Genomic DNA, 26140 nt, shown 5'->3' with positions numbered 1-26140 from the left:
GATAATCTTCACAGGAATTTTCATAATTATTTATCTTTACTCTGCTATAATTCAGGGTCCATACAGACTTCAAGTGGCAAAATTTAAGCGCTTTTTAAGACTGTGCGAACCCTGTATATTTCTAAAATTGACTGGTCTATCATTCAATTTGGGCAATACTATTTATTATTTGAAGGGGTGTTTACTGAAAATTTACTGACTGAATAGCAAAGAATGCAGACCATGATCAGACTGCACGGATGTGCATGTGCAGGCTGATCTTGGTCTGGGTCGCAAAGGCAGAATCACTTGCCGCCAGCAGGCTAAAGGTTAATAATGTTTCTATTGTGAAAATAAATATTTTTTTAAAATCTTGCAAACGTAACCAGCTTCAAACTTCAGAAACTACCTTGCTATCAGAAACAAGAAGGTCTCAGTGAAGGGTCAAGTGTGACTCTGACCTTAGACACATTAAAGTTGCTCTTTGGCACCTGATACTGTCATGATAAGATGAACATTTGTGTCAAATTTTCTTTTTAAAAAAATCTCTTGCAGAATGATAGAATTAAGGTCTAGACAAGAACTGAATGGACTGAATGGCAGAATGACAGATAATGGATATAAATATACTCCTCTCAGGGGGCTTCAAACAGCAACAAAAAAAATTCCTTGTAACTAGATACATTCAATATAGTGTATGTATAGCTAACAGCCAATCAGTTTAAATACAACTGAAACTCAATATCTCAAACTTGTTTACGTCAAACTTTCCAGCTATATCGAAGGTATTTTCAAGTCTAGTCCTAAAAACATGTGCAGAAAATATCATTTTAAGTCAAATTCTGGTCATCACGAACTAAAACGCTTGATCCCTTGGAATTTGAGATAACGAGTTTCAACTGTATATTGTTATGTATGGTATGGCACCTATATAGCTGTACAAAAACAACAACATTCCAACATCCTAAATTTTGCATCACTATTGGGGTTCGGGATTGTCAAATTGAAAAAGAAGTTGATACAATTGACAGGAATTTCATAATATATATAAAAATCACTTAATTGCATGGCAGTTCAGTTGTTAAATACATTGAACATATTACGGCGAAAAGAAATTAAAAGGCAGTTTCAGTGACAAAAATGGTCCTTATTGACCACGGTATCTACTGAAATCTGTCCTGTATTATCTTCAAATGACTGAACTAAAGCACATATATATTCCATAGCATAATGGTACTTATAAGCAACAGTAACTGCTGAACTTCCAATCTAATTTAGCTTTTAGATTTGAAATTCATGCTCCCCCCACCCCCTAAGAAAAAGCGCTTATGGCCAGAAAAAAATTCATGACGAAAAAATCAAAAGCATTCACATTAAATTTGCAGTGTTATGAAATAGTATATTATACAAGAATTTCAACAACGGTGAAATAATTTAATTTCCTGAATATGGAAATTTGTTATTTTGTCCAAAAAAAGGCATCAATACCACAATTTCAGGCTGTACAGTAGAATAAAATGGGACTTTTGTGTTCCTCTGAATTGTTTTAAATGCGTGGTGTTATGCAACCAAGAAATCCATGAAAATTATTATTCCACAAATAATGAATTCACAGTACATTTTTCTCATAATTATTTACCAACACTAGCAATATTTTGATGTTCAACCTTCTAAATGTACAGAAGAGGTATACAAACCTTAGCTTTAGCCTCAGGATGTTCTGTTAGCAGTTTCCTAATAGATCCTTGTATGGCACATAGCATATCATGGTGCGGATGGGCTTTGTTCACTTCAACCACGCCTCTTCTTTTAAGCTTTTTTCTCACGTAGTCCCAGCGACTGCGTACATGCAGAAGCTCGGTCCCTGTGCTATCTTCCACTCTAGACATCACTGCCTTCTAACCGTACTTATTATTTCATAGCATTGTTGCCTAAAAAATATGAAAATTTGAAAAAACTGCTTTAAAATTTCCTCAAAAAAAGAGAGAAGCAAGTTTGTAATTTACACACAAAATTACTCCCAACATTCTAATAATCATAAAAAAGCAAAACCAAATTTTAAATTTGAATACACATTCAATAAATTTGGAAAAATGAAAAAAAAAACGTATAAGAGGTCTACCATTCATCTGAGTACTATGCTGAACCTATTGGCGCATTTTGATAGCAGCACATTAGTTAAGCTGTGGGCGCATTCTGATAACAGCACATTTGTTAAGCTGCATGGCATTTGTCGCAATTTAAGTGCCTATATCGATTTTTTTTATGTTGAATGTTTGTGTCAAGTTTCTTCAAAATCTTTCAAGGGGTTCAAGAGTTAGAGTGACGACATTTGACCCCTAAGTGTGACCTTGAACTTAAAGTGAGACATCCAGAACATGCGCTCCCCATGTCGTCTCGATGTGGTGAACATAATATGTCAAGTTTCTTCGACATCCTTCAAGGGGTTCAAGAGTTACACAGCAATCACCTCTGACCCCTAAATATGACCTTGAACTTAAAGCGAGACATCCAGAACATGCGCTCTGCACACTGTCTCGATGTGGTGAACATTTGTGGAAAATTTCTTTACAATCTTTCAAGCAGTTCAAGAGTTTACAGAGAAACACACTCATATGACTATTGACCTCTAAGTGTTACCTTGACCTTTAAGCGAGCCATCCAGAACATGCGCTCTGCACGTCGTCTCGATGTCGTGAAATTTGTGTCAAGATTCTTTGAAATCGTTCAAGGGGTTCAAGAGTTACGGAGCGGACACAAAATTGCTAATTGATGGACGGATGCCCAGACAGACACCCAGGGCATAACATAATATGTCCCTTTGGGCGTATAAAAAGGGGCATTACTCAAGAAATATAATAAGACATATAAGTACTGATGATAATTATGTGCTTTGCCACTTATACAAAGTTTCATTTGAGTAGGATAAGTTGAGTACACAGGAAAGTGTGACTGATGGACTGTCCACTGATGAAAGGACAATTCAAACACTATATGCCTCCCGGATCTTTGACACTGCGAGCTTAACAAGTACTCCCATTAACAGTAACAAATATATGTTATGTTACATCTAGTACCAAAAAGTTGCACTGGCACAAATCTGATGAATGAAAATGTATGACTTATAACACATAAATACAAGCGACATGAATATAGGAATGAAACTTAGCTGAAAAAAAATCACCACAAAAACATAGATATTAACTTGCCTGATTCCCGGAGTTTACTAAGATTAGCAGCTATGGGGCAGGTAATACTGAACAAATTAAATAGCAAACCTATGCTATACCTCTGCATAAATGCTCCCTGTCAATAAAAAGAGCCACTCCTAACCATTTACATAATTTTTTTCATTTAAATTTTATTTATGTCATTAGTGAATTTCAGCATTATTTTGGTAACAACTGTTGAAAGTCAGAATAATTTAGCCAACAAATCCTCAATTACAATTTAGACCATACCTGAACAAATATACTCACATTCTATAACCAAATAAATGATTAAAAATATGTCCTGACATATGCAGATATTGAATTAAAAAAATCCTTCTTTTATTTTTTGAAAAATCAATGTCAATTTATTTTGATCAATATCACTGTAACTGATTCATTAAAGGGGCACATTTTCAAATGTAATTTAATTTTTTTCTTTCAAGTTTAGAAACTGACGTCTTTAATAGGAAATTGTGAATAATGTGTGTATAAAACAAATTTCAGTGTTTAGTTAGTAAAACATGTGAAAATATATGAATGTTGGATACCCCGTAAATGAAATAATCAACACAAAACACAGATCTGAACAAATCAAATGGCAAACCTATCATTTACCTCCACAAAAATGCTCCCCTCTAATAGAAGCACTATTTGAAATTTTTATTTATAATTCAGTCATGTCATAGGTGAATTTTAGCATTATGTTAAAACTCATTCATTACAACAGCAATTTTGTTTGTGGAAATACAGTAGAAAAATTTGGCCACAAAATCCTGCAAAAAATTTAGACCATATCTGAACAAATATACTCATGTTCTATAACACCTGAATAAATTAAAAATGATTAAAAATTGTTTGGACTTAAGCAAATAACCTAATCTAAAAAAAAAAAACCTACTTTGAATGTTTGAAAAAATCAATGTCAACTTACAATGTATATTATCAATATCATCATAACTGATTCATTAAAGGGGCACATCTTCGGATGTAATTAAAAAAAAATTCTTCGGAATTTTGAAAGTGACGTCTTTACTTATAATAATTGTGAATAAAGTGGTTTAGAGAGGTCAGGGAAGTATTTATTAAAGCAGCATGCCTCCAGATTTCGCTAAAAAATAATCTTTCTTTCAAATTGAAGTTTTGGTCATATTATGAACATTAGAATATGAATTTTTGTTTCTAAAATATTTAAAAAATTCCAAATCAAGAAAAAAAAATGACCACGTCGGGAATCGAATCCCGGACCGCCGTGGCAATGTAGACATTTTCCTGTTGTCGTAACCAAAAGCGCTATAGCTGAAGTAGTGAATAAGGACTTCAAAATATAGATATTTATAATAGAGACAGTTTACCTGGAGTAAAAGCATGACAAACGCTTTTCAATTTTCATTGTAAAAAGTAGTAAAATAAAAAGCAAATTCTCATGTGTTTCCGTAACATAAAGTTTGTTAGTAATTAAGTTTTAAAGCCTTCTTAAGAAATATAGCATTTATTTCAAGATATCTAAAAAAAATCATTTTTTTTGTTGTTGAACAATCTGGAGACAAGCCACTTTAAAATATACATAAAAACACTAATGTTTAGCTGGTAAAACAGGAAAAGTACTCTATTGATCCTAATTTAGCTGATTTCTATATCTAATAAAATATCAACTTGAATAATACTTAGTTATGATAAATTATCATAATTATCGTAATATATCAAATACAATGTATGTAATTGCAAGACATTTTGCTATTTACCTAGAGGCGTGTCTCTTTCATATCCATCTACATTCAACACAGACAATGTTTAATTATTGGAACCACGATCATATTTCAACATCTTAACATTATTACTTACATCTACATAAAGTAAAAGGCATTTAACTGGCAACCATTTTCAAACATTATTAAATCTTTAAAATATACTTCTCTGATAATTGTTTTCAGTCAATGGTAAATCCCAAATGCGGAGTTTCATTCAATCACTGAATAAAGCATATCAGATATATCATCACTGTCATTTCTATATAAGGAGAAATTTTAATTTGTTGAGAGAGCAAATATGGATCAATACCTATAATACAGTTGCTATATCTGCTGTCGACAGTTTTAGTAAATTGGTAAATCTGAAATTGCCATTATATTATGTATGAATAAGTATATACTTTAAACATGATTGCTACAGGAACTACATTATTCATTCTTGACTGCTACCAGTACAAAACATGTACTACATGCTTCATACACAATTGCTATAGGTTCTACATACTCTATTCCAAATTGCTACAGGCATACTACATGTTTCATACCCAGTGTCCACAGGTACTGCATGCTTCATACACAATTGCTATAGGTTCTACATACTCTATTCCAAATTGCTACAGGCATACTACATGCTTCATACCCAATGTCCAAAGGTACTACATGCTTCATACCAAATTGCTACAGGCATACTACATACTTCATACCCAATGTCCACAGGTACTACGTGCTTCATACACAATTGCTATAGGTACTACATACTCCATACCAAATTGCTACAGGCATACTACATACTTCATACCCAATGTCCACAGGTACTACATGCTTCATATACAATTACTATAGGTATTACATACCCCATACCAAATTGATACAGGCATACTACATACTTCATACCCGATGTCCACATGTACTAAATGCTTCATACACAATTGCTATAGGTACTACATACTCCAAACCAAATTGCTACAGGCATACTACATACTTCATACCCAATGTCCACAGGTACTACGTGCTTCATACACAATTTCTACAGGTTATACATTTTTCACACACTTTACACAGTTGCCACAGGTACTACATATTTCACACACAACTGCTTAGGGTACTACATATTTCATACACAACTGCTTAGGGTACTACATACTTCATACACCATTTCTACAGGTTTTACATTTTTCATACACAAATGCTACAGGTACTACATACACAATAGCTTAAGGTACTACATACTCCTTACATAATTTCTACAGTTATTTCATTTTTCATACACAAATGCTAAAGGTAATACATACTTTTTACAAAATTGCCACAGGTGCTATATACAAAACACAATTGCTTTGGGTACTACCTACTTCATACACAATTTCTACAGGTATTACATTTTTCATACACAAATACTACAGGTACTACAATATACATACTTTGTACAAAACTGCCACAGGCACTACGTACTTTATAAACAATTGCTAAATGTACAAAAAAACAATTACCACAAGTACTACATACTTCACACACAAATGCTACAGGTTTTTACAGGTTCCATGACCAGCAAATTTATAATTGCTACCGGTATACGCATACACTATCATACACATTTGCTATAACAGATAATTTAACTTTTTTTCTGGAAAAGCTATAATACTACAGTCAAACCTGTGTTTAGCAGTCAGCTACGGGAGTGACACAATCTGGCAGCTAGAGGCAGGTGGCTGCTTAAAACTAATTGAAATTAGAACAAAATAATCTATCTTGGAAGTTAGCTTACTGGCTGCTATGGCCAAGTGTATGCTTACTAGAGGTGATCAATAAGGACATTTCACCAGTATTATCATACTGTTAATTGGTTTGCTACATATATATATTTTTGAGACAGTGAGATGGGCACTTAAAAATATATGCTATAGGTAGTACATAATCATAATTGCTGAAAAACATGCACCCACATACATTGTATAACTGTTTAGCAATTTTATATCTAATTACCTACTTTGTCAACACAGAAAATCGCCACACCTAAGATTCCTTTGAAGTCTCTATGTTTAACCTTTTGGTATTCAAAATTTACACCTACATAAAAATAGTTCACTGGCCCTGTTTTTCTTTTTATTTAACTGACCATCTAGATTAACATCCTTTTCAAAATTTAGAAAGTACTTTCACTTGATGCTTTTTTTTTTGGCATAATATGTAAAAAGAAAAGAAACAAAGAAAATAAACAAAAGTGATTCAACCAGCAATTAATAACTATTTAAGTAGTCTGGTAAAATATATACAGAAGTTATTTTCTGATTTTTTTTTTATTTTGCAGGCCAAAATAGGGCTCTTTCCCGTTTCTAAAACCAACACCCAAATTAAACACTAGGGCCATCAAGGCCCTATATTACTCACCTGATTCAAATGGATAGAGGACCTCAGTACACAATGCAGTATATTAAAAAAAATTTTTTTATTATTATACCACATTTAATATAGCACTCTTTTCATGCACATGTACATGTAATTTTCATCCAGACTGTAGCATATTCATAAAAAAATTGTGACACATTTTGGTATGACTTTTCCCCATTTTTTATTTATATGACACAATTTCTTCCTCCTAACAGAACTACACCCATCTCCAATCCCCCACCCTACCCCCAAAAATATCCTGACATAATAATTGATAATTGTTTGCAAAAAAAAAAAAAATTGTTTCCAGTATCCCGACCTACCCTAAATTTTTGGCCCGACCCTAAATGTTTTTATGGCCTTGGAGAATATTTTTTTCAACTTTTTAACAAAATGATGCAAAACTGCACTTTTTATGCTTCAGACATGGCCAGTGATGTTAGAAATCCACTTACTGATGCTCTAAAGGCATAACCCCCTTATTTGTAATCATATTTTGACCAAAAAATAATTTTCGAAAAGTCTCCCTTAATAAAAAAAAATTAAAAAAAAAACAAAAATTTCCGACCTACCTACCCTAATTTTTTTGAGCATGTTACCGGAAACAAAGAATTTTTTTTTAGGCCTAATGTAAGTTCAATAAATGAACATAAAAAGTTGAAAAAATGGCATAACCTCGTTAAAGTAAAAAGCAGAGTTATGCATAGCAGTTTAAATCATCATCATGAACAAGTGTGAAGCTTCTGTCCATTCCCACAAGCGGTTACTGAGATAACATAAAACTAGAATGTGTCTGTAAGACACAGGGTACATAAAACTAGAATGTGTCTGTAAGACACTGGGTGTGCCACTGGTACATTTGTCACAAATAAGGGCAATAATTCAAATGTAGCCTTAATGGTGGATAATCAGATTTTGGCAATGTAACGGATTTGTTCGAAACTTTAGCATCTGATCATTTACACTCATTTATGTTCACTTAACACTTAATACAAATTAGATTATTTTATCATAAGTAAAAATTTGATAAACATACTTTGCCTAAGGAAATGTATAAATATTAGACATATTGTGATATATTTGTAAAATATTTGCATTAAAAATTATGTATTTAGATGGAAATCATTAGAAACGCAAGTTTGAAAAATCATTATTACCTCCCTTTGCCTATCTTGGTTGCGCAACCAAGATAGATTGGAAATAAATGAATTCAGAAGCTACACACAGCTTTAAAACTTGCATTTTGGTTCAGATTGTTCAATAGTTGATATGTCTATGATAATGCAAATGTAAAACTAGACATTGTATCAAAATAAAAAGAAATACCCAGCTCTTTATATACTTTCATATTAAAGGGGAGTAATTACAAAATTTTATAAAAATAATAAAATAAACATTTCAAATAGGTCACATCATGATATAGACTCATGCAAGGTTTCATGAATTTACACCAAATACTTTTTGAGCTAGTCACGTCATTAGGTGAAAATGTACATTTTTGACTATGTCAGGGGCCATAACTTTAAAAACAGGGGTGGAGCCAGATGAAAAATAAGAGGTGCACAAGTTTATATCATGATAAAGACTTATGCAAGTTTTCATTAATTTACATCAAATACTTTTTGAGCTAGGCAAGTCACAAGGTGAAACAGGGCGGGGGCACAAAAAAACTTCATCATAAATTGAAGCTGAAAAAAATGCAAACTATAGTTTTGGTCAACTAACGAACTTGTTCAAAACTTATCCAACTGAGCATTTACACTTATTTATGAACAATGAGTTCTTAATACACATCAGATTTTCACTGGAAGTATTTTAAAATTTGATTTTCCTATCCTGGATGCCCAACCAAGATAGTGTTATTTTAGCGTAAGTATAAATTAAATAAACACATTTTGCTTAAGGAGTTATATGGATATAAGCACTACAGAAATAAAAGGTGTCATAGATTTGCATTGACAATACATATTTTGCCAATTTAATTAGAAATACAAGTTTACTGAATTATTATTAACTCCCTTTGTCTATACTGATGAATTCCGAAGCTACATGCTGTTTTAAAATTTGCCTTTTGTTTCAGGTTATTGAATAGCCCAATATTTATTAAATGCAAAATTTAATGTAAAAGTAGAAATGAAATTGAAATCAAACGAAGTCCACTTTTAAATACTTTAACATTAAAGGGAGGTAATTACAAAATTTCATAAAAGGTATTATTGTAATAAAATACACATTTCCAATTAGGGTCCAACTCTATGTAAAGGTCATTTTGTCCTTTAAATAAATCTCTATCAGAATATATGATTACTGAATATTGAAAAACATTTATAATATATAACAGCAACTAATCATAAATTTTACCCAGCAATTACCATATACACAGGTAGTACAGTACATATAAGTTCATGTACGTTGATTGTCAGATCTCAAGACCCTGGGTCTAGAGGTCTGGTTATGTCTAATTCACATTTGATCCGGGGGCCATGTGATAAATTAGTCTACGATTTACCTTGTATCGTGCAATTTTTTGTACAGGCTCTCAGGTGAAGGCCGGGAGAAATCTGTACAGATGCTGTGTGGAGATTACATGGAAATCATGCAATTTCAGTGCAGCTGCCGTGCAGTCTCCGCAAGCTTCTCACAGAAATTGTATGATGCCTGTGCTGAGGCTATGTGGAGAAGATATGTAATATATACAAGAAACACGGCAATGCCACGAAACCAGGTTTTCAACACTTTTCATAAGAATAAACAAGAGTGCCAGAATGTCACAATATATGCCCGTCACAGCAAATTTCTTTACTCTAGCACCTGTATTTGCAGATGTAATTTTAATTTTGTGGTTGTTTAGTAATCATTGTAATTCTTTTGTTTTTCTAAGTCCACAAAAAAACTCCTTACCAGGTAGAGATACCTTAAAATACATCTAAAATTAGAAAGTAACAACTATGTTGTACCACAGAAAAGTGGTCTTGGCTTTTCCCTACGGTCAGTTATAAAAAAGTTACAATATAAGTTATTTATAGTAACAACTAAGGGAAGTTAATCTTTAAAAAAAAAAAAAAAAAAAAAAAAAAAATTGTAAGTCCACACAGAAATCCTTACCAGGTAGAGATTGGTCAAAATACACCTCAAAATTGGATGTAACATGCATGTTGTACTACAGAAAAGTGGTCTCGATTTTTCCCTACGTCTAGTAATGAAAAAGTTACAATATAAGCTATTTATAGTAACAACAAAGGGAAGTAATTCTAAAGATGGGAACTGCGCAAGACACTTCGTCTCATGATGGTGTATAATTGTGCCAAGTTACATCAAAATCCCTCTATGCATGAAGAAGATATGCTCCGGACAAAGTTTTCATTCTTGTATCCTTTGACCTCTAAGTGTGACCTTGACCTTAGACCTAGGGACCTGGTTCTTGCGCATGACACTCCGTCTCATGATGGTGAACAATTGTGCCAACTTTCATCAAAATCCCTCCATGCATGTAGAAGATATGCTAACTCTAACCCTAACCTAATCCTAACCCTATTTTTAGTAACAATGACCTTGACCTTGATCCCAGAAACCCCAAAATCAATCCCAAGCTACAACTTTATATAAGTTTTCTATACACGAAGTTTCATCATGATAGCTCATTCCTAAGTAAAGTTATTGACCGGAAACCCTTTTTCTATTTTAAGTAATAGTGACCTTGACCTTAACCCAAGAAACCCCAAAATCAATCCCAGCCTTTGTCTTGATATAAGCTACATACATACCAAGTTTTATTTAAATATCTTTACCAAAACAAAAGTCATTGACCGGAAACCTTTTTTCTATTTTAAGTAACAGTGACCTTGACCTTGACCCCAGAAACCCCAAAATCAATCCCAGCCTTTGTCTTAATATAAGCTACATACATAACAAGTTTTATTCAAATATCTTTACCGAAACAAAAATTATTGACCGGAAACACCAGTTTGCCGCCGCCGCCGCCGCCGCCACCACCGCCACCGCCACCACCGCCGCCCGCCCGACACCTACCCCAATCTAATAACTCAGGTTTTCGTTGAAAACCTGGTTAATAACCATCTGAAAAATATTTTGCCCATATCAAGGCCGCTGCACGGCAATGGTGCAGCCACTGCAGGGTTGCTGCGGGATGATTGTGTGATTTCACGGGTACTGCATGGGCAGCAAGAGGCAACCTTGCGACAGCTGTGCGAGGGCCAGGCAAAGGTCCCACATACGAGTCTACAATTTCCGTACCATTTCTTTTGGGCACCATGTTCTTACATTATACTTATAAACTATTTTAGATACATTGCTATCTGTGTGACAGCCTGACAGGGTGAGAAAAAGATGTGGTCAGTCCCACACTGTACCCCTTGCTTACAGGACATGTGCTCTACTGACTGATCTAACCAGCTGCCTACACATATAATTCCCTTTTTAGTAATGAAGTCCTATGATTCCTATATTGTGACATTTCTTTTAAGAAATATTGTATGTTTATATAGAAGCAACTCTGAAAGCATCATCAAAGATCACACAAACACAACAGTTTCTGATATGTGAAGATTTGTAATAACAAGAAAAAAGTTGTGTTCTGTTACAAAACACAAGATGAACAAATAAAATGAGACTACATCATATATCTTAAAGCCTTCTGCATGATCAGCGTACGGCCTCCTAATGGTGCCCATGCGTGGATTGTGCAATATTTAATGCCACCTGCAACATGTCTATGGACTCTATGGGCATACAATTTTTTCAAATTTGTAGAACTTTTCGCTAAAGAAAACCGTAGAGGCTGTGCAGCCCGTGAATCCGTATGAAAATCACAATGCTGCCTCCTGTCTCCGCACGGAAAGGAGGATACGGGCAGTCTACTGGCTCTGCAGACGCATCACAGGCCAAATATGTATTAGGCATTACCTGACCCCTCAGGGCATTTTCTAGACAAGCTTACTGTCGCTGAGTGGCTGCTTTTTAATTTCTGACATTTGCAGCCACCATTACAGTTTGACTGTCACAATATAAATTAAACAAACTCAAACTGTAGGCATCAGATTAGTTTGACTAGCCAGTTCCTTGCTGAAAACTATTTTAAAAATCAAGAGCCTCAGAAAAAAACAACTCAGTTTTGTCATATGAAATATTTGATGGGGTAAAGATACATGTGGCCCTATTAATTTTGGCAGTGGCTAGAGAACCGGAATCGGTTCCCTAGACAGCGAACTTATTTGTCCGAAACCGGTTCTCTAGCCAAGTGCATAGGCTAGGGAACTGAAATTTTATTTCTATGCATAAAGCTGCCGAAATTCACTTTGTTTCTTTTGGTAAGTTACTACGGTAAGTATCATGATGCATGATATTATCTTAAAATTAATTTTACCATATCAGCAAGCCATATGCCCTTTCATTTATCTGTGTTTACTGTGTTCCTAAAATGTACTCGTCGCATACTGTCCAGCGTCTGCCATATTGGAATGATAAAATAAACTAGTACGAATGAATGCGGAAATCGTCGGCATAGGAGCAAGCCGTAATGTACAATACAATAAAAGAAATATTAAAACAAATTAAGTAATTTCTTTTATTTAGTACTGCTCACATATCTTTGAACATAAAATGCCGAGGTGTTACAACCAGTATTTAAAGTGATCAAAGAATCTGCAGGAAGTTTTAATGGCAATTAAATTAGTCTGTACATCTATAAACATGTAATGATGCAAATACAAATCAATATTATTTTATATTTAAATAATTTAAACATAGTACATGTTTAAAGCAAATAACATTTAAAAACGGCAAAGTAGTTTTCACACATTCATTCGTACTAGTTTATTTCATTTCAATATGACGAACACGTTATGCAGCGAGTACACTTTTGGAGACAGTTAAATGCAAGGGCACAGTAAAATTAATTAAGATAATAATATGCATGACACTTATCAAGAAACAAAGTGGATTTTGGCAGCATTATGCATAGAAATAAAATTCTGGTTTCCTAGCCTATGCACAGTATTTTGGTTAGAGAACTAGTCAAACTAATCCGATGTATACAGTTTGTTTTATATTGTGATGGTCAAACTGTAAAAGTCTGAAATTAAAAAGCAGCCACTCAGCGACAGTAAGCTTGTCTAGTTAGAGAACTGGTTCCTGACGAATAAGTTCACTGTCCAGGGAACCAATTCCGGTTCTCTAGCCACTGCCATTAATTTTACACGTTTTTGGCAAATGTGATGCACTATGACAAATATTTTTTGTGACTCCGATTCTGAAGAATATGAGATAAAATGGGTGTGTCTGTCAGTTCAACTGAACTGCTGTTCAATGCTTATACAAATGGAAAAAAATGTTGAAATAATTATGCTCCTTACCAGTTTTCTGCTTGTATTCAAATGAACATGCTGTAAACCTGAAAATCTTAATGTTTGCATTATTATTAGAAGTTAGTTACATGATTGTTTACAAACTGGAAAAAACCATAACTGTTTAAGGAAAACAACCGAAAAATCCAAATGAGTGTGGTGTAAGCGTCTAAGTATCAGGATTGCAGACAAAAATATGTTTTAAGGATTGAAGGCGTTTTTATTAACATTAAAGGTATCTGATAATCCTAAAGGGCACAGAGACTTTTTATTTATAGATTAAGCTTTCTTCTGAAATGCACATACAGACCCGTCAATATGCGCATAGTTCGTAAACGTAATCTGTATTTGATTTCCAATTTCGGATATCAACATCTTTTCGGATTGGCTGTGGTTAGGGATCCTGTGTTCCAACTCGTGAAGTAATTATCACTGTCTGATATTACCTCCAACTCAGTCACATCTGAAAATGTGCAAAATTGTTAGTGAATCGTATTCTAACATAAATTTTAAGCTTCAGAGAACCGGAAATGAAATTAATGTTTTAATTTCCTGTTACTAAGGTAATTAATATTTATCTCAAGGACAAAAATGTTCTAAAGCAAAAAACCTGTAGAAAAACAGCTATTAAATATATGCATGAACATATGGCATTAGTAGTGTAAAGACATGCTCCATTTGTCCAACAAAGTTTATTCTGGTTGTTTTATATATGGAAGAACTAGTCCAAATAATAGGATGTTTTGGGACAGTTGATAACTTTTGACTGTTGCAGTCATGTCAGGTCTAAACTTATTCTGCATATTTCTGTTAGGAAATCCCCAATGAAATCCGTTGGGAATGTTTTCTGGTACATGTACAATGTATTTGTTATACGATTATTGTGCTATTTTTTTAACCTGTCAAATGTGCATACATTACACGCTCTGTGCATTCGTTATTATAATATTTGGCCAAACTCCGGTTAAGTGTCCAAAATTCATTATTAGTATTGATGGTGAAACACGTACTCATCGTTTATATCTTTGGCCCAGTGGTTACAGCACATGACTCAAATGCTGGAAATCGCTGGTTCGAGCCCATTAGGGAGAACATTTTTATTTTTCATTTTTGATTGTTTATATGATTTATATGACTCTGATGACAGTACGACATCGCGAGCGAAACTGAATAATGAATTTAGCTAGTTGTAATTTATATGTATGAAATTTATAATGTAGTGAAATGAACTGTGAATAAAAATAACATAATCATATATTTAAAATGAGAAATTAAAAAAAAATAACGAGATAAAAACATAAAAAGATACTTGTGAAAATACAATGAAGGGAACATTGCATAAAAATGAACATACACAAAGTGTTTCTTGAAATTTATGAAGAAAAAAAGAAAAGAAAAAACACAGACTCTGAACGGTTTCGATCTTAAGATCTCCAGGTTTCAAGCTATTGACGATGACCACTGAGCTATCGTGATTTGCGTACATGCGTATGCACGCTTTAAATATAAACCATAAGTCCATTTTAATTCCTGGTTACTTTCCGTATACTATACGGAATGTACCGAAAATCAACCAAAGATTAAAATATTCTGTGCACCGCCCATGTAATCAATATGCATTTGACAGTTCAATAAAATAGTACAATACATCTCTGATAATGAATTTATGTTGACACCAAAGCATAAAATTGCCTCATGCAGTGACATTTTTTGAATGTATATTTTGTGTTTTGTTTCTGCAATTTAGTGTCATCGGCAGTCCACTGTGTATTGTAACCAGTTTCTGGGTAGATATCTCCTCGCACCTGTTTACCACATATTTCTGAAGATTTAAGTCTCTTATTTAAAATTATGAGTCATATTCAACCCATTTGAAGACAAACTTTCTGCATGAATATTAATGTTTAATTTATTGGAGTAAGTAAGTCTGACCAGTATTTTATGACTATTTTTATTTTTTAATGTCTTTTCCTAACAGTAAAATGCAGATCAATACAGGTAAGGATTAGAGGGATGGCAACTATAAAATATCAGATCATAAATAAGCCATCCCAATAAGCCAAATGAATAATTAGGAGAAAAAATATCAGTAGAATTCTCTCCCCAAACATGTTTTGTTTTTAAATGTTGTCAGTTAATAATTGATCCCCATAAACATACAAATTATTTTGTGTTAATACACTAAGAATTAGTTGTACGCCCAATTAACTGCTATTCAGACGCTGAATGAAATGCGCCAACAGTTACGTTATAAAGCTGTGACATCATAGGCCAATTATTGGCCTATATCATTGATTTAGTTTCTGCCATTGGTTTAGATAGGTTTAAAATTGCAAAATGGGCCATCAAATTTGTAGCCAAATTGAAAAATATGTAGCCAAAATGGCATTTTATTAGCTAATGGCTACAATGGCTAATGGCAGAGCAGACCCATTGGCAATGGGCGACTTTCTTCAGGGACTGCAAAGTGCTTGTGATGTGGCATATACTAGTAGTGTATTACACAAAACCAAGCACTAAAGCAAATTTGCTGTTAAGAAATATTTTTCTTTTCTTTAAATCATCATTGTGTTAACATGCATCAAAGTCTGAAGAGCCACGATTACACCAGGTTTTAGTAGCTTTTGCTTGTGACTCTGTGGATGAACTGTCAGGGGTGGTAACTAGAGTCACAAACTGGGCCTAAGGGTCCAGTAAGCGGACCTCTAGACCCTGACTCTTAAGTTCAAATTACTGGACCTCTAGACAACCTGTACAGCTTTTGCAGGGCGGTATTAAATTGTTTCAGGATTTATTCTTGATGGAAATGGAAAATGTGAAAATTTCTTTCCTCTGATTTGCAGAAATGAATGAACATTAGTATGGCTGCGGCATTAGAAGAGAAAGAGAAAGGTTCTGAATGTGAAGATGTGTTTGGAGGACCAGTGTTTGAACCAAGATTATACATACAGAGATATTTCTATGCAAAACAACAGCTGGCAAAGTTTGGTGTAAAACATGTTAGTAAAGTTTACCTTTCCAATGCTGGGTTTCTCTTAAACAAATAGTTTTTATATTCTGATAAAAAGCAAAGCATACCACATAAAATTATGGGCAGGTTTAGCAAATTATTGAGACATAAAGCTGTACATATTTATGCAGTCTAATATTATATTATTTCTCAGACAAACATAAAAAGCATGGCAAGTAGACTTGAATACATGTATGTCTTTTGAGGTGTATTTTATTGTAGGGAAGTTAAAGCTACCTGCTCATAATTTGATGTAAATCTAAATGCCTTCACTTACACAGAGTAACAGAGCTGACATTGAGACATAACGAAATAAAACCAGTATTAATTACAAAGTAAAAGCTCATGTACATTTTTCTGTTATGAAGGTCTGATTACCTGTAACCACACAATTATATACTTTCGTATCTCACAGGTTGTAGATTTCGGCAGTGCAGAGTGCAAAATTTCACGTTTCCTTGTTCAGATTCCAACATTAGAGAAGTTGGCTCTTGTTGACCTTGACCAAGGACTCCTTGAATGGAATAAATACAGTATTCGACCTTTGACATGTGATTACCTGGAAAAGCGTGATCTTCCGTTACAAGTACAGGTGTTTTGCGGAAGTGTAACAGAACTGGATGAATCTGTAATTGGCTGTGATGGTGTGAGCATGGTAGAACTGTAAGTACTGTTTCTGTTAACACCATATGTCAACATTAATTCTAATTCAAGGCACCGTATTTAATTGAAATGAGGTTGCTTAAACGATTATTTTTCTTTATTTAGTACAAGACAGTTATAAGTCTTGGTTTTAGGACAGAACTGCATGCATGTTATATTACATCCGAAATTTGATAGATGTATTTGAAATTTATAGTTAGAATGATTTCCATTTACTGTTGAGTTTCATTAAATATGATATTTCAAGGGAGTGGAATGTAATTTCTCATACACTGAATCCATGGTTAATATACATGTATTTGAAAGGTGAAACACAGTTACATGTAATTAGAAGGAAAAAAGGCTATTAATTTTTTCAGACAATGTGTGTTTTAAAAGCCATTACCTGATGCTGTTTCGAAACGTCAGATGAAAAAGTTAGCCATCAGAATCCAATTAGATCAGAATAACATGTTAAGTAGCAGGCTATATAAGTTATTAGGTGTTTGTTAGAAAAAGTTTGAACAGCAAGCTGTAGTGAGTTTCCTAATTCGTTTGTAATGAGTGTACGAACCATATGCTGTCGGTTACTGTGCATGTGATTCTTCTGTTATGCATTTCAGACATTGAAATATGTTTTTGGACAATTTAAATCAAATTTTAACTTGGAAAGATATACCCATATACATAAATAGCATCACAATGTTAAAAAAGGCGGAATAAACATACAAAGTTCTAGCTTAGTTTCATTGTACAGTAAATGTTATTTTCTTGAAATATTTTGTTTTGAACAAGAAATTTACTATAAGAAACAGAGAGCAGCTCTAAAGGTATTTGATTTTTATACTGTTTTATGTAAAAGAGTAAAATAACTTCAGAAATCTCCTTAGAATTTGTCAGGCTAGTAGATCAATGTTGTATTTGGATAGTAGCCATAAAAATTGCTTAATAAAATCTCACTTACAAGGTCAGCGGTACGGTAAAAAGAAAGAAAAGTTTAAAAGAATGGTAAATTGTTCTATAATGATTTTCAGGTAATATCATAGTCTTGATTAGATGAATTAAATAAAACAAAAGACACATGTATGTTATTGGTCCTGTTATTACTATACTAAGCTATATGTCTCTCCAAGCTTAATCAATATGCAAAGTTTAGAATTGCCAGTAAGTTTTATTCAGTTCATGAGGATTATACTGTGCAAAGTCGGAAGACATTAGGCATGAGGACTTTTATCCTGTCCTGCAGTTTGTCCTGGGATATGTAAGTGTCACTGTTATAGATGGTCAGTATTAGTTAAAAGTGACACATGTGACATAACTGAATACCTTTTATGGGAAAAATTGCCAGTTCAGATGCCAAAATTCAAGATATTTCCACAAATACTTAGACTAAATTATTGTTCTAAGCTATACTGAGCCTATCTATCTAACGCAAAAAAGTACCATTCTAGTAAAAACTTCAACTTAAAAGTAGATTTATATTTTACCTACTTGTGTATTTCAGCATAGAACACCTGCATCCAGAGGTACTATCTGCAGCAGTAGCTATGGTGTTTGGTAAACTTCAGCCATGTGTTATTGTAATTACCACACCTAACTCAGACTTCAACCAGCTTTTTCCAAACTTCTCTGGCATGCGACACTGGGATCACAAGTTTGAGTGGAGCAGACAAGAGTTTCAGAGCTGGTAATTTTGTATTTGATTTCTAATCTGTCAATGGCATAGTTTTTTTTAGCTCACCTGCCACAAAGTGACAAGGTGAGCTTTTGTGATCGCGTGGTGTCCGTCGTCCTTCCGTCCGTCCGTGCGTGCGTCAGTCCGTAAACTTTTGCTTGTGACCACTCTAGAGGTCAGATTTTTCATGGGATCTTTATGAAAGTTGGTCAGAATGTTCATCTTGATGATATCTAGGTCAAGTTCGAAACTGGGTCACATGCCATCAAAAACTAGGTCAGTAGGTCTAAAAATAGAAAAACCTTGTGACCTCTCTAGAGGCTATATATTTGACAAGATCTTCATGAAAATTGGTCAGAACGTTCACCTTGATGATATCTAGGTCAAGTTCAAAACTGGGTCACATGCCCTCAAAAACGAGGTCAGTAGGTCAAATAATAGAAAAACCTTGGGACCACTCAAAAGGCCATATTTTTCAAGGGATCTGTATGAAAGTTGGTCTGAATGTTTATCTTGATAATATCTAGGTCAAGTTCGAAACAGGGTCATGTGCGGTCAAAAACTAGGTCAGTAGGTCTAAAAATAGAAAAACCTTGTGACCTCTCTAGAGGCCATATATTTCATGAGATCTTAATGAAAATTGGTCAGAATGTTCACCTTGATGATATCTAGGTCAGTTTCGAAAGTGGGTCATGTGCCTTCAAAAACTAGGTCAGTAGGTCAGATAATAGAAAAACCTTGTGACCTCTCTAGAGCATATTTTTCATGGGATCTGTATGAAAGTTGGTCTGAATGTTCATCTTGATGATATCTAGGTCAAGTTCGAAAGTGGGTCACGTGCCTTCAAAAACTAAGTCAGTAGGTCAAATAACAGAAAAACCTTGTGACCTCTCTAAAGGCAATATTTTTCATGGGATCTGTATGAAAATTGGTCTGAATGTTCATCTTGATGATATCTAGGTCAAGTTTGAAACAGGGTCATGTGCGGTCAAAAACTAGGTCAGTAGGTCTAAAAATAGAAAAACCTTGTGACCTCTCTAGAGACCATACTTTTTAATGGATCTCCATAAAAATTGAAAGTGGGTCACGTGCCATCAAAAAGTAGGTCAGTAGATCAAATAATGAAAAAACGTTGTGACCTCTCTAGAGGCCATATTTTTCATGGGATCTGTATGAAAGTTGGTCTGAATGTTTATCTTGATGATATATAGGTCAAGTTTGAAACTGGGTCAACTGCGATCAAAAACAAGGTCAGTAGGTCTTGAAATAGAAAAACCTTTTGACCTCTCTAGAGACCATACCCTTGAATGGATCTTCATGAAAATTGGTCAGAATGTTCACCTTGATGATATCTAGGTCAAGTTTGAAACTGGGTCACGTGCCTTAAAAAACTAGGTCAGTAGGTCAAATAATAAAAAAACTTTGTGACCTCTCTAGAGGCCATACTTTTCATGGGATCTGTATGAAAGTTGGTCTGAATGTTCATCTTGATGATATCTAGATCAGGTTTGAAACTGGGTCAACTGCGGTCAAAAACTAGGTCAGTAGGTCTAAAATTAGAAAAATCTTTTGACCTCTCTAGAGGCCATATTTTTCAATGGATCTTCATGAAAATTGTTCTGAGTGTTCACCTTGATGATATCTAGGTCAGTTTCGAAACTGGGTCAAAAACTAGGCCATTAGGTATAAAATAGAAAAACCTTGTGACCTCTCTAGAGGCCATATTTTTCATGAGATCTTCATGAAAATTGGTCAGAATTTTTATCTTGATAATATCTAGGTCAAGTTCAAAACTGGGTCACATGAGCTCAAAAACTAGGTCACTATGTCAAATAATAGAAAAAACGATGTCATACTCAAAACTGGGTCATGTGGGAATAGGTGAGCGATTCAGGACCATCATGGTCCTCTTGTTTTAGATTAAATTAGTGTCACTGATTCAGTGTAATTGGACAGTATATTTATCGAAACAAATATGTAGTACAGTAATTTCAGTTAAATGCTTATAACTCAAAATTTCAAGGGGATGATCAAATTGCTCGAGTTGTGCCAGTTTACGAGAGAACCAAATAGAGAAAATATAAGAAAAATGAAAGGGTACCAATTGAATTGATCGAGTCTGCATTGAAAGTTTATCATAATATTTAAGTAATTTTGTTTTTAATTGATACATATGGAGGTGTATTTTGACAGACATTTAATTTAGGTCTGATTTGCAAGAGTTAAACCATAAGCTTATTTAATTCCCTTTACTGCTGTGGGGTTTTGAAATTGTTATTTGAGCCGTGCCATGGGAAAACCAACATAGTGGGTATGCGACCAGCATGGATCCAGACCAGCCTGCGCATCCGCGCAGTCTGGTCAGGATCCATGCTGTTCGCTAACAGTTTCTCCAATTCCAATAGGCTTTAAAAGTGAACAGCATGGATCCTGACCAGACTGCGCAGATGCGCAGGCTGGTCTGGATCCATGCTGGTCGCATACCCACTATGTTGGTTTTCTCATGGCACGGCTCATTTCATGGCAAGCTCCTCCAGACATTACTTAAGGCAAGGGCGGGTACCTGTATACAGAGCCACCAATATTCTGCAAGTCAGTTAGCTGGCTTCTCCATGAGGAAGAGTTGGACTCTAGGTGCCGAGGGCAGTTAAACTCACAGCGTAGAGAGGGGAAAATGATTGCTTTGTCTGATCATCTGACTATGTTTGTAGGTGTGAGGAGATCTGCAAGAATCATCCATACACTGCTGAATATGGAGGGATAGGAGAGCCTCCCCCTGGGTCAGAGCATCTTGGACATTGTTCACAATCAGCTGTATTCGTTAGGAAATTATCCGTTCCAAAAATCGACCACTCAGGTTCAGTTACTAACAACTATAAGTTGGTAAGTAAAGAAAATGCTTGTCAGCTCTCCAGGTTTGAGGATTTTTTCTCACAAAATGCTCAGAATCCCAACTTTGATAACCAATTTGTATTAAAAAAATAAATTTTAAAAATCTGTCAGAAAGTCACCACAAACCATAAGCAATTGTTGTTACAAATATATTTTGATTACTGTAGTATACCTGAATTTTCCAATATAGTCACATGTCCAAACATTTGAAACATATTGTCATATGCATTTTTGTATTGTTTAACTTGCCCCTAACCTTTGTACTGTTTCACGTATTACTTATCTACAAGTCTTTCTAAATGAACTAAGTGATGTTTGGACTAACAAGGCATAGTGCTTGTGTCTGTCCGTCTGAGCAGATGGTTGAGCAGAATTTCTACCAAAGTTGTTAAGAAACAATAAAATTCCTTAACTAATAAAAATATTTGCATGAAATTCAGCATCGATAAACACTTTGTGCACTGTTCTTTCTTTCCAAGTTTTCTGTATTAGTTATTTCAATATACATGTAGACGGATTTGGGGCATTTGCGCTGTTTTTCATTTTTACAGAAAAAATAAGCATAGAATAAAAAGATTATTTAACATTTTCCTGTACAATATGGGATACACTTGGACACACAACCTTCAGGAAAACTTAGAAGCCAAGCTTGTTTCTGGTCCATTATGTTTTTCATATTGGTACTTGTCCAAATATGTTGCCGTGTTGTACAGAATAATATTAGATAACCTTTTATAATAGGACACTTAAGCCAGTCCTTTGATACATTTGCATAATAAGTAGCTAGCACATTTTCTTGTTACGGTTTGAATTATTCTTTATACAGATCACAGAATCAGTGTACCCCTTCGTAGAGAATAAAATGTCCGAAGATGAAACTGTTTCAATGGAGATAAATTATCAGTTAAGGCAATATAGAAATATGTGCAGTGAGGAGTACAGAAATTGTATTACTGGCTCAGGATCTAGTGGGAACCAGAATTGTTTTACTTCCTCTGAACAGTTTAGTGATAGCAGAAATTTGAACTTTAGACCTGAAAATGAGGGGAACCAGCCAGAAGATTCACTTGGTACTACAGGTTGTCCAGATTGTGCTAAGAATGATAAAAAGTTGGATATAACTGAGCGATTGGTACCTATCTCCTATCTGATGACCAGGAAAATAAAAAGCATACTACAACCTGATCAGCTGAGGTAAATGTTTGAAAACTTCTCAAGCCATTAGAAAGCCACAGGTTTTCATGTTTTTCAGTAGTTTATTGCAATAAAGTTTCAGATTACTCTGAAATCATTAAAGATATCCAATGGCCTTCTTTCACTAAAATATTTTATCTTTAGATATTTACTGCAACTGAATAAAATCCTCATCAAATTATAATATTAACATTACTAAATATACAAATTAAGTTTGCATATAGAACTACCGGTACATTCATAATTAAGTGTCATGCAGTAACATGTGATTGTTAAAAAGATCAACCATTTTTAGCTTGACTTTTCGAAGAAAAAGAAGTCGATTGCACTTGCGTCTGCATCGCCGTTGGTTAAAGTTTTTGATAAAGTCCAATATCTCTGTTACTATCAAAGCTATTGACTTGAAACTTAAAATGATTATTTACTATCAAAGTCTACACCAGGAGAAACGATCCCCATAACTCTGATTTGAATTTTGACAGAGTTATGCCCCTTTTTAACTTAGAATTTTTTGGTTAAAGTTTTATAAAGTTTTTACTGGCAAAGCTCTAATTAAGAGTCAATCACTGAGAAAAGTCGAGCGTGCCGTCTTAAGGACAGCTCTTGTTTTCAGTGGTACTCATTTACATTGCGTTTATCTATACATGTATACAGTGTCTACTATTTTAAACCTAATACATAGCACTGTTAATACACATAGACTTGTTAATATTATGTTTACATAAACTATAGGAAGTAATTGACTTCATGCTTTTAGATATGAAATTTGGATATAATATGCCTTTAATATTCGTAGGGGACTAAATTTTGTTGATTTCAAGGTAGTTTTAATACACATGTGATGGTATAGAGTTAGTCACATGTAGGAGAGAATATGTGTCAAGCAGCAGTGGAGCACTTGCCCTTTCATAATATTCTACAATAAGGTGAAAAACATAATGAAATGCCAGTATCTTCTCTTATGTCCATAACAAAATGTTATTTACTTTTACAGAAAATTCCTGCAGAGTCATGGCTACAGACTGTCATCAGATTGTAACAATGTGATAATATCTGTTGAAGAACACCAGTCTGACAGTGATGATGACAAGGGTTATAATAATGATAATGATATCGAAACATGGCGATCGGCCAGTGAATCAGACCAAGCGGTGGAATCAGAGTTACTTTGTCAGCCCTCGTTCAGTTTAAATGAAGCTCTTCAGTGTGAATCTTGGGACTGAGTTTAACATTTTATTGTCTCTTATTATGATCAGTATTCACAAATATTATGTTGTTCCTGTTTTTAGCTCACCTGAGCACGAAATGGTGAGCTTTAGTGATTGCCCTGTGTCCATCGTCTGTCATCGTTCGGTCGTCCGTCCGTCCATCCATCCATCGTCAACAGTTTGACTGTTAACACTCTAGATGTCACAATTTTGGCCCAATCTTTATGAAACTTGGTCAGAATGTTACCCTCAATAAAATCTTGGACGAGTTCGATACTGGGTCATCTGGGGTCAAAAACTAAGTCATTAGGTCAAATCAAAGGAAAAGCTTGTTAACACTCTAGAGGTCACAATTTTGGCCCAATCTTAATGAAACTTGGTCAAAATGTTACCCTCATTGAAAAAGGTCACCAGGTCAAATCAAAGGAAAAGCTTGTTAACACTCTAGAGGTCACAATTTTGGACCAATCTTAATGAAACTTGGTCAGAATATTACTCTCAATAAAATCTTGGATGAGTTTGATATTGGGTCATCTGGGATCAAAAACTAGGTCACCAGGTCAAATCAAAGGAAAAGCTTGTTAACACTGTAGAGGCCACATTTATGACTATATCTTCATGAATCTTGATCAGAATGTTAATCCTGATGGTCTCAAGGTCCAGTTTGAATCTAGGTCATGTAGGATCAAAAACTAGGTCACCAGATCAAATCAAGGGAAAAGCTAGTTAACACTGTAGAGGCCACTTTTATGACCATATCTTAATGAAACTTGGTCAGAGTGTTGATCTTGATGATATATAGGTCAAGTTCAAATCTGGATCAGGTGGGATCAGAAACTAGGTCACTAGGTCAAATCAAATGAAAAGCTTGTTAACACTCTAGAAGCCACATTTATGACTGTATCTTCATGAAACATGGTCAGAATGTTAATCTTGATGATCTTTAGGTCAAGTTCGAATCTGGGCCATGTGGGGTCAAAAACTAGGGCACCTGATAAAATCAAATGAAAAGCGAGTTAACACTTTAGAGATCACACTTATGACCATATCTTTATGAAACTTGGTCAGAATGTTAATCTTGATGATCTTTAGGTCAGTAGGTCAGGTGAGCGATATAGGGCCTTCATGGCCCTCTTGTTATTTTAGAATTATACTGTAAAAGCAGAAATGTTCGCGAGGGTTTAATTTTCACTATATCCGTGAGGCCCTACATCATGTAAAAATTAATCCTCACATAAATATTCACCATAAGTATAATTCAGATTCAAGTGCGATCCCATTTTTACAATTTCACGAATATTAAACCTTGCGAACCTACTCAAAATTTCAAATTCGCGAAATTTTGACCCAGCGAAAATATGTGCTTTTATAGTATCTTGAGAAAATTTAGTTATGCAACAAATCTTTGTATTGCAAGTTTCTTCCCATATTCACAAAAGTATTATAATGATTTGTTAGTGATGTTGTGCGATTTTGTTTTAAGTATATTTTATATAAAACAGAATAAAGCTTTTTCTTTCATAAAAATGATGAATACACATTAGACAGCAAGATTTCCATCCGATGGATGATTGTGCATGGTCACTAGATGACTCTAGTTGCTTTTTATTTGCCCAGTGCCATGTATTATATGATGACGCAAGTCAACTGTCTGTATGTCTGTTAGCAATTTTGTTTGCTTCCAACAGTAAAATGCTTTGACATATGAACCTCAAACTTGATATGCGAATGGGCACTATGGCGAATGGGATCCCTGTTGATTCCAAGTTCAGTGGGTCAAAGGCCAAGGTCACAGTGAATGTTTGTACAAAAATTGTTTCTCCTAAAGAA

The 26140-nt window shown here is 34.4% G+C and overlaps 2 protein-coding genes and 1 long non-coding RNA gene across 6 annotated transcripts in view; 1 reads left to right on the top strand and 2 right to left on the bottom strand.

The window, feature by feature from the left end:
* Window positions 1–11280, bottom strand: part of LOC128549043 (uncharacterized) — a 49621-nt gene extending 38341 nt beyond the window's left edge. Inside the window, exon 1 of the long non-coding RNA XR_008367445.1 lies at window positions 10885–11280. This is a non-coding gene — a long non-coding RNA (uncharacterized LOC128549043). The remainder of the gene's footprint in view (window positions 1–10884) is intronic.
* The window catches only part of LOC123552016 (phosphatidylinositol 4-phosphate 5-kinase-like protein 1), a 39464-nt gene extending 25629 nt beyond the window's left edge, over window positions 1–13835 (bottom strand). The window contains exons 1-2 of one of the 2 annotated variants that reach the window (XM_053525078.1): window positions 13699–13835; window positions 1677–1910 (exon numbers count right to left, since the gene is read on the bottom strand). In XM_053525078.1, coding sequence (XP_053381053.1) covers window positions 1677–1868 — 192 coding nt within the window. In that variant the 5' untranslated portion in view covers window positions 1869–1910; window positions 13699–13835. The remainder of the gene's footprint in view (window positions 1–1676; window positions 1911–13698) is intronic. The other variant, XM_053525079.1, reaches the window with a different exon arrangement.
* Window positions 13836–13847: 12 nt separating this feature from the next.
* On the top strand, window positions 13848–25818 carry LOC123551984 (small RNA 2'-O-methyltransferase-like). 3 transcript variants are annotated; one of them, XM_053525081.1, is made up of 7 exons: window positions 13848–13924; window positions 16533–16688; window positions 17115–17362; window positions 18846–19028; window positions 21728–21899; window positions 22735–23102; window positions 24097–25818. In XM_053525081.1, the coding sequence occupies exons 2-7, from the start codon at window positions 16539–16541 to the stop codon at window positions 24323–24325; spliced, it is 1350 nt and encodes a 449-aa protein (XP_053381056.1). In that variant the 5' UTR covers window positions 13848–13924; window positions 16533–16538; the 3' UTR covers window positions 24326–25818. The 3 variants fall into 3 exon arrangements, with proteins under 3 accessions (XP_053381056.1, XP_053381058.1, XP_053381057.1); XM_053525083.1 differs by lacking the exon at window positions 13848–13924 and adding an exon at window positions 13962–14111; XM_053525082.1 differs by lacking the exon at window positions 13848–13924 and adding an exon at window positions 14118–14252.
* The last annotated feature ends 322 nt before the right edge of the window (window positions 25819–26140 follow it).

This window comes from Mercenaria mercenaria, chromosome 15 (assembly GCF_021730395.1).
Source record: "Mercenaria mercenaria strain notata chromosome 15, MADL_Memer_1, whole genome shotgun sequence".
Taxonomy (NCBI): domain Eukaryota; kingdom Metazoa; phylum Mollusca; class Bivalvia; order Venerida; family Veneridae; genus Mercenaria; species Mercenaria mercenaria.
This window is presented reverse-complemented; position numbering and strand designations above follow the sequence as displayed.

Excerpts from the sequence above, each read along its gene's own strand:
- LOC123551984 (XM_053525081.1), top strand. The coding sequence starts at position 16,539 with ATGAACATTAGTATGGCTGCGGCATTAGAAGAGAAAGAGAAAGGTTCT. Across the intron at positions 16,689-17,114 it reads CAAAGTTTGGTGTAAAACAT|GTTGTAGATTTCGGCAGTGC; the intron begins GTTAGTAAAGTT and ends CGTATCTCACAG. Across the intron at positions 17,363-18,845 it reads GGTGTGAGCATGGTAGAACT|CATAGAACACCTGCATCCAG; the intron begins GTAAGTACTGTT and ends TGTGTATTTCAG.